Source organism: Erinaceus europaeus, chromosome 7, assembly GCF_950295315.1.
Source record: "Erinaceus europaeus chromosome 7, mEriEur2.1, whole genome shotgun sequence".
NCBI lineage: Eukaryota > Metazoa > Chordata > Mammalia > Eulipotyphla > Erinaceidae > Erinaceus > Erinaceus europaeus.
The window spans coordinates 28,643,534-28,659,646 of NC_080168.1; the positions used below are offsets into that span (position 1 = coordinate 28,643,534).

General features: G+C 44.9%; 1 protein-coding gene across 2 annotated transcripts in view; it reads right to left on the bottom strand.

Annotated features, from left to right (window-relative positions):
* NRP2 (neuropilin 2) overlaps window positions 1-16,113 on the bottom strand; it is a 143,530-nt gene that overhangs the window by 37,428 nt on the left and 89,989 nt on the right. For both annotated transcript variants that reach the window (XM_007520196.3, XM_007520199.3), the window contains exons 13-15: window positions 4,313-4,575; window positions 2,327-2,423; window positions 1,217-1,237 (exon numbers count right to left, since the gene is read on the bottom strand). In XM_007520196.3, the coding sequence (XP_007520258.1) occupies window positions 1,217-1,237; window positions 2,327-2,423; window positions 4,313-4,575 (381 nt within the window). The remainder of the gene's footprint in view (window positions 1-1,216; window positions 1,238-2,326; window positions 2,424-4,312; window positions 4,576-16,113) is intronic.

A 16,113-nucleotide genomic window follows, 5' to 3' on the forward strand; every position in this document is an offset into this window, starting at 1 on the left:
GAGTAGCCAATTAGACAAGATGATCTGGAGTCAGAGAGTGCATCTAGGTGGCAAGCCGGGAATTCATCTCTTTTTAGCCAGGAGCTGGGGGCAGATTAACGAGAGTGAAGATAACTAGTCTAGACTTCGGATATAAAAATGTCTTCCCTTCTCTTTGAAAAGCTGTCACCTAAGGGGTTAAGGCCAGCCAGTACAAAGAAGGCATAACTACCCTCACTACTGCCTATGAAGTCAATTAGAAAAAAAAATAACAAAACAAACAAACAAAACTGTCACTGGGTAATGGCAGGCGTCCCAAGCATGAGACATTTAGACTGGCTTCTCATGCTGGAGCCTGGATAGACCCCTCAGCAGTTCTAAGTACTCAGCCTGCCAAGAGCACTGAATGTGAAATCCTCACCAGAGTAACAGCACAGATGTTATCATCACCCAAGGTTGGAGACATTTTTCCCCCTCTTGGATAAGGCAGACACACTAAACTCTTCTCTCTTCACCCTGCTACTGACAGTGTGTGTGTGTGGGGGGGAGGTACTGGGGATATCATTTTCTGCTTTGTAACCCTGTACTTGAAGTGCTCTAACTCCAAATGTCCACTGTGCCTCTTATTCTCTTTATCAGATACAAGCTCCTGAGCTCAGCAATTTCTCTGTCTTAGGATAGTGCCTGTTCCTTTCCCTAACTGTTACCCCCCACCCCAGCCCCCATGCTACTGCCTACTGCTGTACCTCCTCACTGAGGGTTAATTGAGACTGCTGCCTTGGTAGCCTGTAACTGGAAAGAAACCATCTCCAGGCAAAAATAAATCATTGCCACCTCATTTCACTTTTAATTTACTACCGATTTTTTTTTTCCTTCAGTCTCCCTGCAGCTTCTCCTTTCTCACCACTCATGCATTTTCAGCCTCATTGCTCCCCGTTGGACAATGCAAGGCTGAAAGGTTTATCTGTAACCTATTTGTCTCTATTATAGGTTTCTAAACTTTAATTAAACAAGAGACAGTGAGGATCTCAATCTCTCCTCACCCCGCATCTACAGGTGTTGCTGGCGCCATCTAGCGGTGGGAAGGTGTGGCGTGTCTTTTTCTTTTCAGGATTCCTCAAGTTTGAAGGCTGATTTTCTCCCCACCCTCCCCCACCCCCACCCAAGTTACATCTCATGGGAGGGGAAGAAAAGGCATGCAAAAATACATAATTTTTTTAACCTTTAAAATTCTCACCTGCAAAAGCTGAGATGGGTTCTGGAAAAAAAAGAAAAGAAAGATGAGAATTAGATAAAAGAAAAAAAAATCCAGCCAGCAGGGTGTGACAGACATTTTCAGTTGTGTGTGTGTGTGTGTGTGTGTGTCCCATAGCCTCTACATGCTACCAACCATGTCTAACACATCATCGCTGTGAGGGATGGCTGAGTGGGGAAAGACTCTCCAAGTTGTTTTAGAAAACTTTTATAGAATAATGGGTCCCCTAAGCATTGTAATCAGTCACTCACTGCTGATTACTTTCTCAGAGCTTGGATGACTTTTAGATGCCCAGGGCCTCAACATTGCCCGAAGGGACCAGGGTGGTCCCAGGTGCTTCTGACATCACCAGGCACACAGGAACCCAGGATCCAGTGCCAGGAAAACCCTTGATAAGTGACTACAATAAGGCTGGGAGTGGGATCCCCTCCTGTTCATGGTCCCCTTTCTAATGTCTGTGGCCCTGATAAGAGATGGTCAGAGCAGCCTGGGCACAAATGGCTACTTAACACTTTCGTCAAAGGGGACAGCTACGGGGTTCTTCCTGTACAGTGTACCTGGCGTGCAATACCTAATCTTACAATAACTCTGGGATCTTGGGTATTAGAGGTACTAGCTTGAAAAGCAAAATCTGAAACTCCCACTTCACATGCCAGGACTTAGCCTGTAATTCATTCATGTAAAATAACTACTTGGGTAATTGTGCTATTAGTCTGATATAACCTATGTACTATTTTTGCTCACTGGTGAAGGCTTCCATTAGGTCCACCAAACCTTTCCAGCATGTAATTCTGACTGGCAGTTGCTCTTGTCCTCCAGCATTTCCTTTGCTAAAAGCTGGGGGTGTCTGGAGCACCCTGAATCTCTATAAACTTAGTGTGTATCTCTTTCTGAATGGACACAGGCAGATCAGACGTCTCTTCAGCTCACATTTCTCCCCTCCAGAAGGCAGCCTAGGGAGTAACTACACTCACACCTGCCTCCTCCAGAGGCTGCTGCCGCCCTCCCCACAGCCGCATTTGGAAATGGTGTGCTGCCTCCTCTTGTATAACCCACCCTCAGATTCCCACAGAAATATAGAGATTCACGTACCCATACAGTTCTCTAGTGGGACATCGGTACTGATCCGAATGTCATCGATGGCAATTTCTCCTGAACGTCCTTTTCCTATCACTCCTTCAAACACAATCTAGAAGCCAGGAAAACACAAACCATGGTTAAGCAGCTTCCTGATCCAGACAGGGAAAAGATTCCCAATATTCTGTTCATTGCTGTTTAAAGCACTGTGTGTGTGCGTGCTACTGCACCTGGTACACATCTGCTGACCACATGGTTAGAACACTTGAAATCTTAATTTAAGAAGAGTTGGTTAACACCTTGCCAGAGCCCTACCCCACTAGGAAAAGACAGAAACAGGCTGGGGGTATGGATTGATCTGCCAACGCCCATGTCCATCAGAGAAGCAATTATAGAAGCCAGAACTCTGACCTTCTGCACCCCATAAAGATTTCTGGTCCATACTCCTGGAGGAGGAAATAGTAGGGAAGTTTCCAATGGAGGAGAATGGGACACAGAACTTTGGTGATGGGAACTGTGTGGAATTGTGTCCCTGTTATCTTACAATCTTTTTAATCATTATTAAATCACTAATAAAAAAAGAGCTGGTTTAAATCAATGCATATTTGAGGAGGATAAAATACACAAGGTGTTGAATATTGCTGCATTGATTAACTAGTTAGAATGCATTGACTAAAAGGATCACAATCAGGATGTGCTTATCGGAAGTCTCCCTAGCCAATTTTGAGGGTTCTTTCTCATAAATCTTTCAAAAGACCAACTGAGGTATTTAAAAATTCAGAGGACAGGAGCATGTAACAGTAAGGCAAGACATACACTGTGCAGATCTGGGTTACTTTGATAGTGTGTGGGGACACACAACACTATATTACGGCACAATTATTGCAAGTAGGAGGGAAATGATTCACCAATCAGTTGAGCCCCTACTATGTGCCAGGATCAAGAATAGTTCCAAATCCTAGTAAGAAAGGCCTTTCCATCAGGAGGTCCCCAACCTGGCAGGTATGGCAAAACATCAGGTACTTTCAACCCCATGCACAAAGACTGAAGGCTGAGAAGTGATAATGCAGGTGGGGGTGGGGGGGTGGACAGGGTCTCCAGACACCCCACGGCCTGGAGGGTGATTGCACACTGCACGCAGAAGCCCTTCGGCTCTGTGGTCTTCAATCGCTCCTCCACTGTGCCCTTCCCAGGTTCTCTCTGCAAACTAGCACATGTCCTCTGGCAAGCCGAGCGAGCAGTTGGCTGCCTCACCAGCCATCTGTTGCTACTTCTTGACTGGGGAGGAGCAGGTTAACGCTTTGGCTGGTTCTCCATCACCTCTTCCACAGTGTATCTATTCCTACCCAAGTCACTGTCACAGCTGTGCATCCCCATCTGTGCCTTGGTCTCTTCGAGGTGGTGTGTGTGTGTGTGTGTGTGTGTAGTGTGTGTAAGGGGGGTGGTGGCAGATCCCAGAAAAACTCCAGGAGCTGTTGGGAGAAGCCCTATCATTTTGGTGGTTCTCTGTTCTACTGGCCAATAGAGGCAAGCAGCACCCCCCCCCCCCAACCCAGCACACTTGCTGGGGTAGGTCTGAGAGGTTGAGGTCCTCTCCTCCTGGGGTCTGAGGGGTCTGTGTGTGAACGGTTTATTTATGTTTATTTCTCTGGGTTTTTGTGTGTCTTTTTGTGAGTCTACCTGATAGCAATCTGAAATAAAAAAATTAAAAAAAAACGAAGAGAAGAAACATTTGTTGCAGAAGATTTCAGCAATATAAAAGGCAATAGGAGGAACAAAGAAGCAAGACTGGGTGTAGAGATAGGCACATTCTGAATAACAAATACGAGTGTCATTTAGTTGCCATGGCAACCTGAGAAACACAATGAAAACAGCAGTGGTTAACCACGTTCCCTAATGATGAATGGGCACAGGCCTTTGCAACGTAAAGTCGTAGGAATCCAGATCACAATGGTCGGGGAGTCTCCCCCCCACCCCCCGCCGCCCTTACCCCACCCGCACCTGGTACTCCATGTCATAGCTGGGCAAGATGATCCGCCCGTGCTTCCATTCGCTGCCCTGGTCCTCGCGGATCATCCAGAGGAGCTTGCTCTCCTGGCTGGCCTCGCGCACCACCTGCAGCGCCACCCCGCGGCCGCCGGTGGCTTGGTACTGGAACTCCATGCACACGGCATTGCGGGGCAGGTGCACAGGTGGGCTGATGAGCCGCGCATACTGGCCCTCTCTCTGGCCATCGCTCTGCAGTCGCAAGAAATTCCTGTCATCTGGGGGTGGGAAAGGAAGGGAACAAAGCAGAACAGAGGGTCCTGGTAAACACGTGGAAAAGACACTGGGTTTTGCAGTTGCCAACTCTCCAGCCCCTTCCACCCGCAAAAGCAGGGACCAGACTTGGAGTGTCCTGTTTTTGTCAAGTCCTTGTTCAACCTCCTGCCTGTTAGGGTTCTGGAAGAGCCTTGATTCCGAGGCTGTGTCCTTTTGAGCCTTTTCTTTTTAAACATTTTATTGATGGATGGGTTGATTGGCGAGAGAAGTTGAGAGAGAAGGGAGGGGTGGATAGAAAGAATGAGACACCTGCAGCTCTGCTTCACCATTGCTTCCCTGTAGGTGGGGTCTGGGGCCTGAACCTGGGTCCTTTTGCACTGTAACATGTGTGCCCCACTACCTCTTCCTCTGAAGGGGGGGTGCGCGCTGTTAGAATGGAGGATGTTTCAGGCTGCCAGAGTGGAGGGTGATTCACCCGTGGGTTATGCATTGAACCTTTGTCAACTTATCTAAAACTTTCTGGTCTTTCCCAGGGCCACAAGATGTTGCCTGGGCTCTAGTAACACAATTCAGGAGCAGTGCTACCTTCAAGCTGAACCGGGCATGGTGGTTGAGTAGGGGTAATTTGGGGGAACTGACACCCCCTCAATTCCTGCTCTGCATCACCTTGGGTAGTTTGAACTTGGCTAGGCAAACACAGCTGACCATAATAGACTCTTATCATTATCCCCAGTGAAGATAGTGCTTAAGAGAGAACATACACATGTTGGGAAATGAAGGTTTCACTCCATTCATTGCTTGAGGAATGGACCTTTGGGCTGATTTGTCTGCAAAATCACACCAGGCAAGATGTAAAAGACCAAATTATTGTTGCTGCTGGCAGATCCCATGCCGTATCGGTGCAGGTGTGGGGACCTACACCTGCAAATTCAACTCATGCCAGAGCCTTCTGGCCATTTGTCTGAGAGAGCAGGGTGGCATGTGAGGAGGGAATCTCACTGTTTCTTTTTGAAACATCTTGAGCTGAGCAACACTTCTGCAAGATGGCATTAACACCGTTGCACCAGGCACATAGCACATTAGATATCTTAGGATCACGTTAACTTGAGGCATGTACACAGAGCTTTCTTATCAAAAGATACTGGGAATATGCTTGTTAGGGAAGGGCAGGGAGGAGTCCAGAAGATTGGATCAATTCAGCATTTCCTAAACCTTTGGTTTGCTGATCTCTCTCTCTCTCTCTCTCTCTCTCTCTCTCTCTCTCTTTCTCTGCCAGAGCACTGCTCAGCTCTGACTTATTGTGGTTGGGGGATTGATCCTGGGACTTCAGGAGCCTCAAATATGACAGTCTTATACATAACCATTGTGCTATCTCTCCAGCCTTGCTTATATCTTTCTAATGAGAAATGAGTCTATGAGAGTCCTCCTGTCAAGTGGTCTGAAAACAGCCTCTCCTTCTCTCCCACCCACTCAGCTCCTTTGAGTTAGATTCTCTGGAATTGTTGTTCCAGAAACCACTCTCCTTTGTTGGTGAATTAGATCAGCTTAGAATACAAAGCTGGGATTCCAGTAGTGCCTCCTCAACCATGCAGAGTTATGCCTGTCCAATGCCCCACAACAGGAGACCTTCTCAAGACCAAAGTCAGCAGAGGTAACTAAGCGGTTGTTTGCCGCAGAGACTTCTAATGATAGTGGTCCCTGAGGGAGAAGACATTGGTGCCACAACCAGACACCCAAAGAGCTTCTAAAATCTGTGCTTTCCCTCTCAGATCTTAATTACTGCTGGTATTCATGCTAATAATTATGTCCTGTTTGCATAAAGCTTTACAGGTTACAAAGCACAACCTTATGCATTATTTCATTTAATCTTTGCTTTATGCTTTCGAGCTAGGTTTTATTAATCTTACTTGGGACAGGATGAAGAAACTGAGTCTCAGAAAGGTTCGAGGGACTTTCTGAACTATAGGGACTAGGAAGCAGTAGAACTGAGGCTTTACTTTAGGCTTTCCAGGCTTCATGCAGAAGGCTCTTTGCTTTAGCTATGCCTCAGGTACCATGTCCCCAACCTAAGCAATCAATCTCATCCTAGTCAGAGTAACTGGGCTTAGCTTCCCCCATATCCTCTCATCTGTAATCCTCCTTCCCCTTCCATTTCACCTACTCCAACTCTTTTGCTGGTTTTTCTCCTGGCCATTCTGACATATACAGCAGTCATTTTCCTCTTCTTTTAACCACTCAAGCATTCACTAACTAACTGTACCATTAAAAAAAAAAAAAAAGGACTTGAAGCCATTTTTTCCCCAAGCATTTCTGCAGTTATAACATCCACTGCCATGCACTATAACTTAACCATTTTGTGTGTGCTTATATTTTTTAGAGACAGAGAGACAGAGAGAGAAAGAGAGAGACTATAGCAGGCTCGTGCACATGGCAAAGCAACACACTATCCAAGTAAGCCATGTCACAGGCCTTTGTGTGTGCCCTATCACCTCAGTTAGATGACAGGTTTTGGTCTAATAATTCAAGGGCTTGTATTGCTTCTCTGGCTTCTCTTTACAAGAAAATCTTGTTCCCATGGATGAATGAATACATGAATGAATGGCAAACACATGGATACAGACAGATTCGAGGCAACATTGAAACAAGGACAGAGGGAGAATCAGCTGGCTTCTAGTAATTCTGCAGATTCTTATAATCTCTACACGATTCCCTCCTACCCTCCTGAGCTACCAGCCTCTTTCAGAGGTGAGGCAAACTAATAATAGCAAGGTGACTCAAGGAAGGAGGTGTCCACCTAGTCAACCTTGAACACCCCCCCCCATACTCCAGTAATTCCCAAGTCCTTATTATTTCCACCTCATATAAAGGAAACCAGATTTCAAAGACTTATTATTCAGCCTTCTTCCTTCACAGTTTCACAAATACAACCCATTTGCTGCCTGAAAATTGCTTGGCAGAAATACTGTCACTTGTGTGAATTTACATTCTTAAGCTGCAGGGGAATCATAGCATAATGGTTAAGGATTTAGTAAGTGAAATGTGTGTGGAGGTGGAAAGAACCAGGCCGACTGTTCTAGTCACCCATTCTGTGTGAAGACTTCAGCACCATCAGGCCAAAGGTCTCACAAACTGTCTCTCCTGGAGCCCCGAGACAGTTCCCTCTCCTCTCTCCCACGGTAAGATGATAATCACGGCGCGTGATTTAAAGGACCACTGGCAGACCAGGCAGTTAATGCTGGTGATGTGTTCAGCACAAGCAGCTGAAGGGTCATAATTCCGTGCTGACATCTGAGCTAATCCACTAGTTTGCAGGATCTCCAGACAAGCGGGCCTCAGAATCTCACTTAGTTAAATCATTTGTGCCCCACTTGTCTGTTAAGTGCTATGAGCTCAAGGGAAGAAAGATGATATGTAAATTTAAGGAATTAGCAGTAGACGGCAGTCAGAGGGATGTGGTGTGGCAAAATGTCCTTGTGTGTCACTGAGCTGATTAGAGCCAGGACTTCATGAAGGAATACGTCCAACCAGGAAAACTGAGAGGGAACAGGAAACCAGTGGCACAGCAACAGATGCTAACTAAACACCTACTATCTGCCAGGCAGTACGTACCTGGGAGGCTTGATCTGCCTTATTGTAGGTGTGAGAGCCAATTGTTTTGAAATTAGTTATTTTCTCCATTTTTGCCAAAAAAGAGAGAAAGGAAGGAAGAAAGAGAGAAAGAGAAATTGAGGCCCAGAAAGAAAGAGAGAAAGAAAGAGAGAAAGAAAGAAAGAAAGGAAGGAAGGAAGAAAGAAAGGAATTGAGGCTCAGAGAACTGAAGTCAAATAGCTAAGGTTACTGTGAGTGATAGAATTATATAAGCCCAGAATGGATGAATGAAATATATATATTATTAGAGCATGACCTCTCACTTGGATTTGCCTACTGGCCTAATGCTCAGTCCTTGCAAAGTTTCAGTCTATCCATCTGCAAAAGGGGCAGTAACAATACTGCATAGTACTGGGGGTAGGGTGGGCAGAGTTAACGGAACAAGCCACGCAAAGTGCTTTGCACAGTACCACAGACAGAGTCAAAGCCCAGTAAAAGCTATGGTTCTTTTGCTACTATACAAGCTGCTTTCTGAACCAATCACCCCCTTTTCTTCTTAATGAGAGAAAATGGGTGAAAAGAGCAACAATAAACTGTGGAGACTGATAGAGATTCAACAGGAAGTATAGTTTGACCCGAAGACAGTAAAGATGTCTTCTGGAATAAGACACTTGCCAGATTCATCTTAAGCCTAGAAATCAAGCCACCCCAAGCTGTGCACCGTTGTTGTTTACCACCTCATTCTTATCCATCTACAGCACATGAAATACAAGAATGAATGATCCTGGAGTGACCATGGGACTTCAAGAGACAGTGTGATGCAGGCCAGCCGTGCTGTCCAGAGGAACCATGATACAAACATCCCTGAGCCCACAGCTGTCCAGCCATTGCTTTCAATTCTCCAGAGAAGGGGTTTTCATGGACCATATGTATTTCCTGGGTCACAACCTTAACTTGTCAGAAACTTCACAGATTCTGTCTTCAGTTTCTTTTCTTTTTTCTTTCTTGTCATTTTTTGTTTTCATTTCTTGTCTAGACAAAGGCCCTCCTACTAGCTTTGATGGAGCACAGCTAGCTTCTGTCTTCTGACTTACAGACATTTCCACTGGTAAGAAACTGAAAGCCCTGGATCTTTGCTTCCTGAGGATACACAACCTTGTTTTGTTTGTTTGTTTGTTTTGTTTTTTGCCTCTAGGGTTATTTCTGGGGCTTGGTGCCTGAACTATGAACCCACTCCTCCTGGAGGCTATTTTCCCCCCTTTGTTGACCTTGTTTATCATTGTTGTTATTGCTGTCATTGTTGTTGGATAGGACAGAGAAAAATGGGGGGCATGCAGAGACAGAGAAGTGGAGAGAAAGATGGATACCTGCAGACCTGCTTCACTGCTTGTGAAGGGCCCCGGTGGGAGCCGGGGGCTTGAACCGGGATCCTTGCTCTGGTCCTTGTGCTTCATGCCACATGCGCTTAACCCGCTGTGCTACCGTCCAACCCCTACAACCTTGCCTCTTAAATGTACCCAATTCCCAGGCCTATAAATGGTGCATCTTCACTGAGGAATTTTTGTAGGCTAAGAACTTCTGTCCTTTTGAGTCACAGCATCCGTATTTGAGCTGTGAGTGAACTATGTATGTTATAAATGAAATTGGTTCCTCTGGCACATTTAAACTGTCAACCATTGTCAAAAGCTTAGAAGATTTTAAGAACACAGTGACTGACAATGATCTGATAGAGGAGAAGGCTGATGGGTAGGCCACCTGACTGGTTTACTTGAATGTTAAGGAAAAACCTTTTGTATAGTTAGGCAGTTGCCTGAACATGAACAACTGGTCAGCTAAGAGCCAGCCCAGCCCTCTCTCCTGGAAGTCATCTTCTTCCTGAAGTTGATGGCAGTAATGCCTGCAAGGCAATGGATAGCTTCCATTTAAAAGACAATGGGAGGGAAGTATGTTGAGTTGCTGAAAGAGAATGAAGAAATAATGTCCCAAAGATGTACTCCCTCTCCTCAATCCTTGACATGTTTGGGAGGCATTTTGCTAGGTCTTTGACTCAAAACATCTGTTTGCTGCCCATGATACTGGGAAAACAATCACATGGGGATGAACAACAGGAGTTCAAAAGGGTGGAGAGGAAGTGCAGAGGACAGAGTTGTTTAGGCATTTTAACCTGCTGCTGTCCCTAGGAAGGGTCTCCTGATATTTTACCTGGCGATTTATGGCTGCACCTGGCGTCAGCTGCATCAGTGCTACATGGACACATGATTATGGTTGGGCCAACAGCAATGAAAGCAACTGTGTCCATACCTTAATCAAACCTTGGAATAAATAAATCACCAGTCTGATCCTCCTGGCTAGTGCAAAGCCAAACACGCCATCTGTCCAACACACACATCTATCTCCTGGCTAACATCTTGCCCTCCTGCCAGAACACCATCTGAAAGAATATTTCATGCTGCAGGAGAAATAGTCTCTCTGGATTAAAACACGAGTTTTAAAACACGAGTCAGGGGAATCGGGCGGTAGCGCAGTGAGTTAAGCACAAGTGGCGTGTTGTATGCTTTACATTGGGTTGTTCTAGTTCTCCCCCGTCAAGAGGATTGGATCAGTCCTGCTAATTTCGCGGCCCGCTTGGCCCCGCCCCTAGGAACCCCGACAGAGTTCCAGGGTTCCTGAGTTCCAGAGTAAGAGAGAGTGCTTGCACCGCCACCGCGAGAAAGAGGCAGCAGAGTTCTGTTTGGTGATTAGTTTGTCTTAGTTTATGAATCGTTGTTCCTGAATAAAAAAAATACAGCTTCCCTGCCCAGCCGTATGTCTCTGGTCGTCTCTGTTACCCGCCCGTGAAGCTAGCCCGGCCAGCTAGAGGCCACCGAATTTTAACAACAGTGGCGCAAAAAGCAAGGACCGGTGTAAGGATCCCTGTTAGAGCCCCCAGCTCCCCACCTGCAGGGGAGTCACTTCAAAGGCGGTGAAGCAGGTCTGCAGGTGTCTGTCTTTCTCTCCCCCTCTCTCCATTTCTCTCTGTCTTGTCCAACAGCAACAACATCAGTAACAACAACAATAACAACTACAACAATGAAACATCAAGGGCAACAAAGGGAATAAATAAATAAAATTAAAAAATAAATCAATAAAACACGAGTCAGTTCCTCAGCTGGCCTGCAAAGGTCTGCCTATCTCTGCTAAGGTCCTTAAATTAAAAACCAGTAAGGAGAAACCTTGTCTTTGGTTGGACTCAGCAGCATGTTCTTAAGGTTTACAGTGGATCATTTTGTAGACTTCTGAAGACTTGGGTCTGGTCTTTGAAGGAGTCTATCAAGAATTGTGTTTTTGGTAAGTCATCATGCAGGTTTTGCAACTGTGGTCATCAGATTGTATGTAATTTTGCCTCTTATGATCAATGAACACACTACAGGGAAATTCAACTTATCTCCGCTGTTGTCTCTTCTACCAAGTCACAAATGTCCTACCTTCCTTAAAGAAGGTCTTTCTGTTTTCTTCCCTCCATTCAAGTTATTCCTTGAAATTGGCTTTCTTTTAGCCAAGCTGTCCCTCCTCTTTAAATATCTTTCATGGTCTAAGTTATAGAAGTTCCTGTCTTAGTATTTCCAGTGGCTACAAAGCCCCTGCCAAGCCACAGCAATCTCTTACTGAAGCTATTCGTGTTCATGCCAATCCAGAACCTGGGTTGTCTGTTGCCATGAGTCTCACTTATGGGGAAGGCCTTCTGAGTTCAGAGAGTTGCTTTTTAATTCACAGAATCAAGCCCATCACAAGCAAGTTCATTCATCAATTATTTTCTTTGATTTCTCTGCAACCATCCATCCACCATACCACCCATATTAAATCTTCTCATATGTGATGAATCACAGTTCTCATTATCCTGTTTCCTTTCTACCACTTCTATGATTTGGAGTCATATTTTAATCTTATTTCATGAAGTAAACAAATACTTATGAGAGAGAGACCAAACACCTGAGGATTCTGAAGCTCACCTGACATAGGTTCTCTCTCTATGGTCTTTTTGTTTCACTGCTGAAAAGGATAACAATTAAATTATTGGTGTTCCTTACTATTTTCTTGGACGCTCTCTTGAATGAAATGACATAGTTTCTTTCTTTCTTTCTTTCTTTCTTTCTTTCATTTATTTACTTATTTTTATCAGAGCACTGCTCAGCTCTGGTTTATGATGGTATGAGGGATTAAACCTGGGACTTGGGAGCCTCAGGCATGAGAGTCTCTTTGCATAACCATTATGCCATCTACCCCCCACTCATAGGTTCCTACACTATCAAGTGTTATGCTATTTGCTTACTTTGTTACTGTTGCCCACAGAGGTTAAAAAAAAAATGTCCATCAAGAGGGCTGACAAAATAGCTCACTAAGCAGGTATTTGCTTTTCCAAGTGTGCCACCCACTTGGCCCTTTCTCTACTGGGAGGAGCTTCAGTGCTGTGGTATCTCTCTTCCCCTTCCCCTCTGTTTCTTTCTTTGTAAAGATATCTTTTTAAAATATTTATTTATTTATTTATTCCCTTTTGTTGCCCTTGTTGCTTTACTGTTGTAGTTATTATTATTGTTGTTATTGATATTGTTACATAGGACAGAGAGAAATGGAGAGAGGAGGGGAAGACAGAGAGGGGGAGAGAAAGATGCCGATACCTGCAGACCTGCTTCACTGCCTGTGAAACGACTCCCCTGTAGGTGGGGAGCCGGGGGCTTGAACCGGGATCCTTACACCGGTCCTTGCACTTTGTGCCACCTGCGCTTAACCCACGGCGCTACCGCCCGACTCCCCCTCTGTCTCTTTCTATCTAAAGAAGTCAGCTGGGAGCAGTGAAATCCCGGTGAAAAAAAAAAAAAAGCACAGCTACTCATTGAACATTTCCATCAACCAATTAAGAGAAGGTACATCTCCTTAACCTTTAGTCCCTTGGTTTATACCAAACCAGGGAGCCCCAGCATCTGTAAGGACTTAGGAGGTTGCTCTCATGTTACTTCCTAGAGGTGTTGGGGCAGTGCTGACCAAAGTGACATTTTGTGTTGGTGGATATATTGTCACTCTCCCAGAGGCAGCTTTCCTGCCTACCTCAGTGACAGACATTTTCAGCATGTCTTTCTACCTCTCAGCCCAACCACAATAATGTAAGTTAGCATAACATTTGATAATGTAGGAGCCATCCAATAGAGTGAGATATTAAGCCCTGAGAAAGATGCAGTGGAAAAACTGAAGTTTTAGCTGTACTTAATTTTAAGTCCTTAAAACTAAAACTAAAATTAAAATAGCCACAAGGGTCACCCTGTTAAAGAATACAGCTCTAGTCAATACACTCATATCATCTCTTGGAATGTTTGCTCTTTTCCTTAAGGACCTGAAACCGACCTTCCTCAAAACTCTGTTTATGATCAATGCACTTGACAATAACTATTTAAAAATCCAGTAGCTTCCCACTAGGGAAGACACCTTCTGTGTCATTGCAGCGACAGAAAAAAGGCAAAGCAGCTTCTGGAACATGGAACTGTCTCCTCTGACTGACTCCTGAGGGGTTACGGAATTTGGAACAGAGTCCCCAGTGACTGGAGAGAACATACTCCATCCAGGCTTGTAAGCCACAAGCAAAGAGCTAAAAAAAGAAATTCTGAGTGGCTTGAAAGACTATCTGGAAAAACAAAAACAGTGGAATGAAACCAGTGGGTGTCTTGTCAGCCTCAAGCAACTATTACCACTAGCTAAAAGAACAGAACTAACTGCTTACTTAAAAGAAAAAAGAAAGAAAGAAACAACTAGATCAAAAAATATCTAAAGAATGTAAGCAGTTTCCACAGACACTCCTAATCAAATAGTCTGTATATGATATTTCGACTAGGCCATTTCCATTTTGTTCCCCCCTTCTCCTTCCTTTCGTCTCTCTATTCCTCCTATGCTTGATGGCGACACCTCCTCTCTTAAATTTAATTAGCTGTGTTTACGCCTCCAATAAGGAGATAAAGCAGATGGCACACTTCTCTCAGAGTAGACTGGCCTTCTCTTTGTGCAGTGGCAAAGGGTGGACACACAGCCCCAAACAGACTGCTTTCAGGTTTGACTTGGCTGGTCCCAGCAAGGGAACCATTAGCTTTTGCCCTGCCCCTAACCAAGCACAGCTGTTTCCTTTCTCTCAACTGCTTCCCTTGGGGCCCTGTTTTTTTTTTTTAGGAAGGACCACCCTGAACAGAAAGGTCTTTCTATTCCCTCTCTCTTTCTCCCTATCTCTTTCTCGTCTTGTGAGGAGAAGGAAAATGTGAAATAATGATCTTTAAAGTCCTCAGAGGCTTGTGGAGGGGCAGGGAGAGAAGGGGAGCTCAGAGAACAGGAAGATGATTTTGTTTTCTGGTGACAGGTTACGAGTACCACTTTCTTAAGCTTCAGGGACTCCTTCTCTGGAAGAAGAAAACCATTATTTTCCTTCTCAATCGCTTAAGGGAGAAACAGTATTAAAGCTAGCAGTTCCTTATGGCCTTAATTTTCTTTCTGTCCCCATCCATTCAACCAAAGGATGGAATCCTGCCCACTTTGTGAGTTTGCTCTGAATAGCCCTCCCAAACCACAGGGTGTAATGAATCAACTGGAATGAGGGCAAGGACTAGAATTCCCATCCAGTAGCAGGGGTTGACTGGTGGGGGCATTCAGGTGAAGACAGGGGCTTGGCCAGAAGCAGGCAGAGGTGAAGGGGCCAAGGGGCAGAAGTAAAGGCCAGCACCAAATGGAAAGCAACTTTTGTTCTCCCAGAAGTGTCACTTGCTCATTGATGGCTTTGTAGCCCGGACAGGGCTGGTCTCAGACATTCTTAGAGAAAACAGGGGAGGAGGCTGGGATTATTAGAAAGAATCTGAAGATGGATGTTGAATAAGAGCCAGTACATTTCCTCACACCATGTCACTTACATCCTTTTTTTCAAGTGCCTCTGCCAAGCTGTCCCCTGATCAAACACACATCCTGTATAAGCCACAAACATACAAACACACCTATACACAAGTATGCAGATTATACACATACCTACAAATCTATGCATATAAGTATATATATATTCACAAACACATATGCTTGCTTTGTGCTTACACAGAAAAATATTATATGCAAAGAAACCATGAAACACAAGCATTCTCATGTGTACACACATACACACACCCCCCCAACTCACAAATACACACACTATGGAGATACACACATATACTACAAACCGTCTTTATGTGCTACAGAAAAAGTGGGGGGGTTGGGAAAAGCAACCAATTAATTGGACCAAGTCTCAAAGGAGAGGAAATGAAATGAAAAAGGCTGGGTTATAAAAATAAGTATTTTTTTTTCCCAACATGCAGGAGGCTCATTATATTAATTAAACATTATTGCAGTGAACGGGGGTGGGGTGGGGGAGGGTGATTATGGCTGGGACAGGGCTAAGTGATCTCTCCTATTGCCTGAGGCCACAGTGATCTTCAGATATTAATCTCTCTGAGCACTCAAATGTTGAAGAGATAAACACTTGAAATATGAAAATGTTTTTCTCCAAAGCAGACGCTGCGACCCTCTGGGAAAGCAAGGGTGGGCTGTGTTGGGAGGCCAGCCCTTAGTGCTCTCTCAGTCTCTGTCCCACTGCTGTCCCATGAGGACCAGTGACACAGCCAGTCCTTGTGTTGGGGGCAGAGAGAGAGCAGCTCTGGGGAATCCCACAAAAGGGGAGATCCCTCTCTCACTTTCATTCTCTAGTCAGGAACATTTGTTGTGCTAATTTCCAGAATTAACCCCCTCAGATCCTTCAGGGACATATACTAGACTTGCCGGCTACAGTGTGGAGAAAAAAACAGTGGTTTCTTGGCTTGTGAGAACCAGAAATGAAATTTTCTTTCTGCCCCCCCCCCACTCTCAACTTCTGTCTCTATCCAATAAATAAAGTTTATAATAATTTTAATAAAAAAAAAACC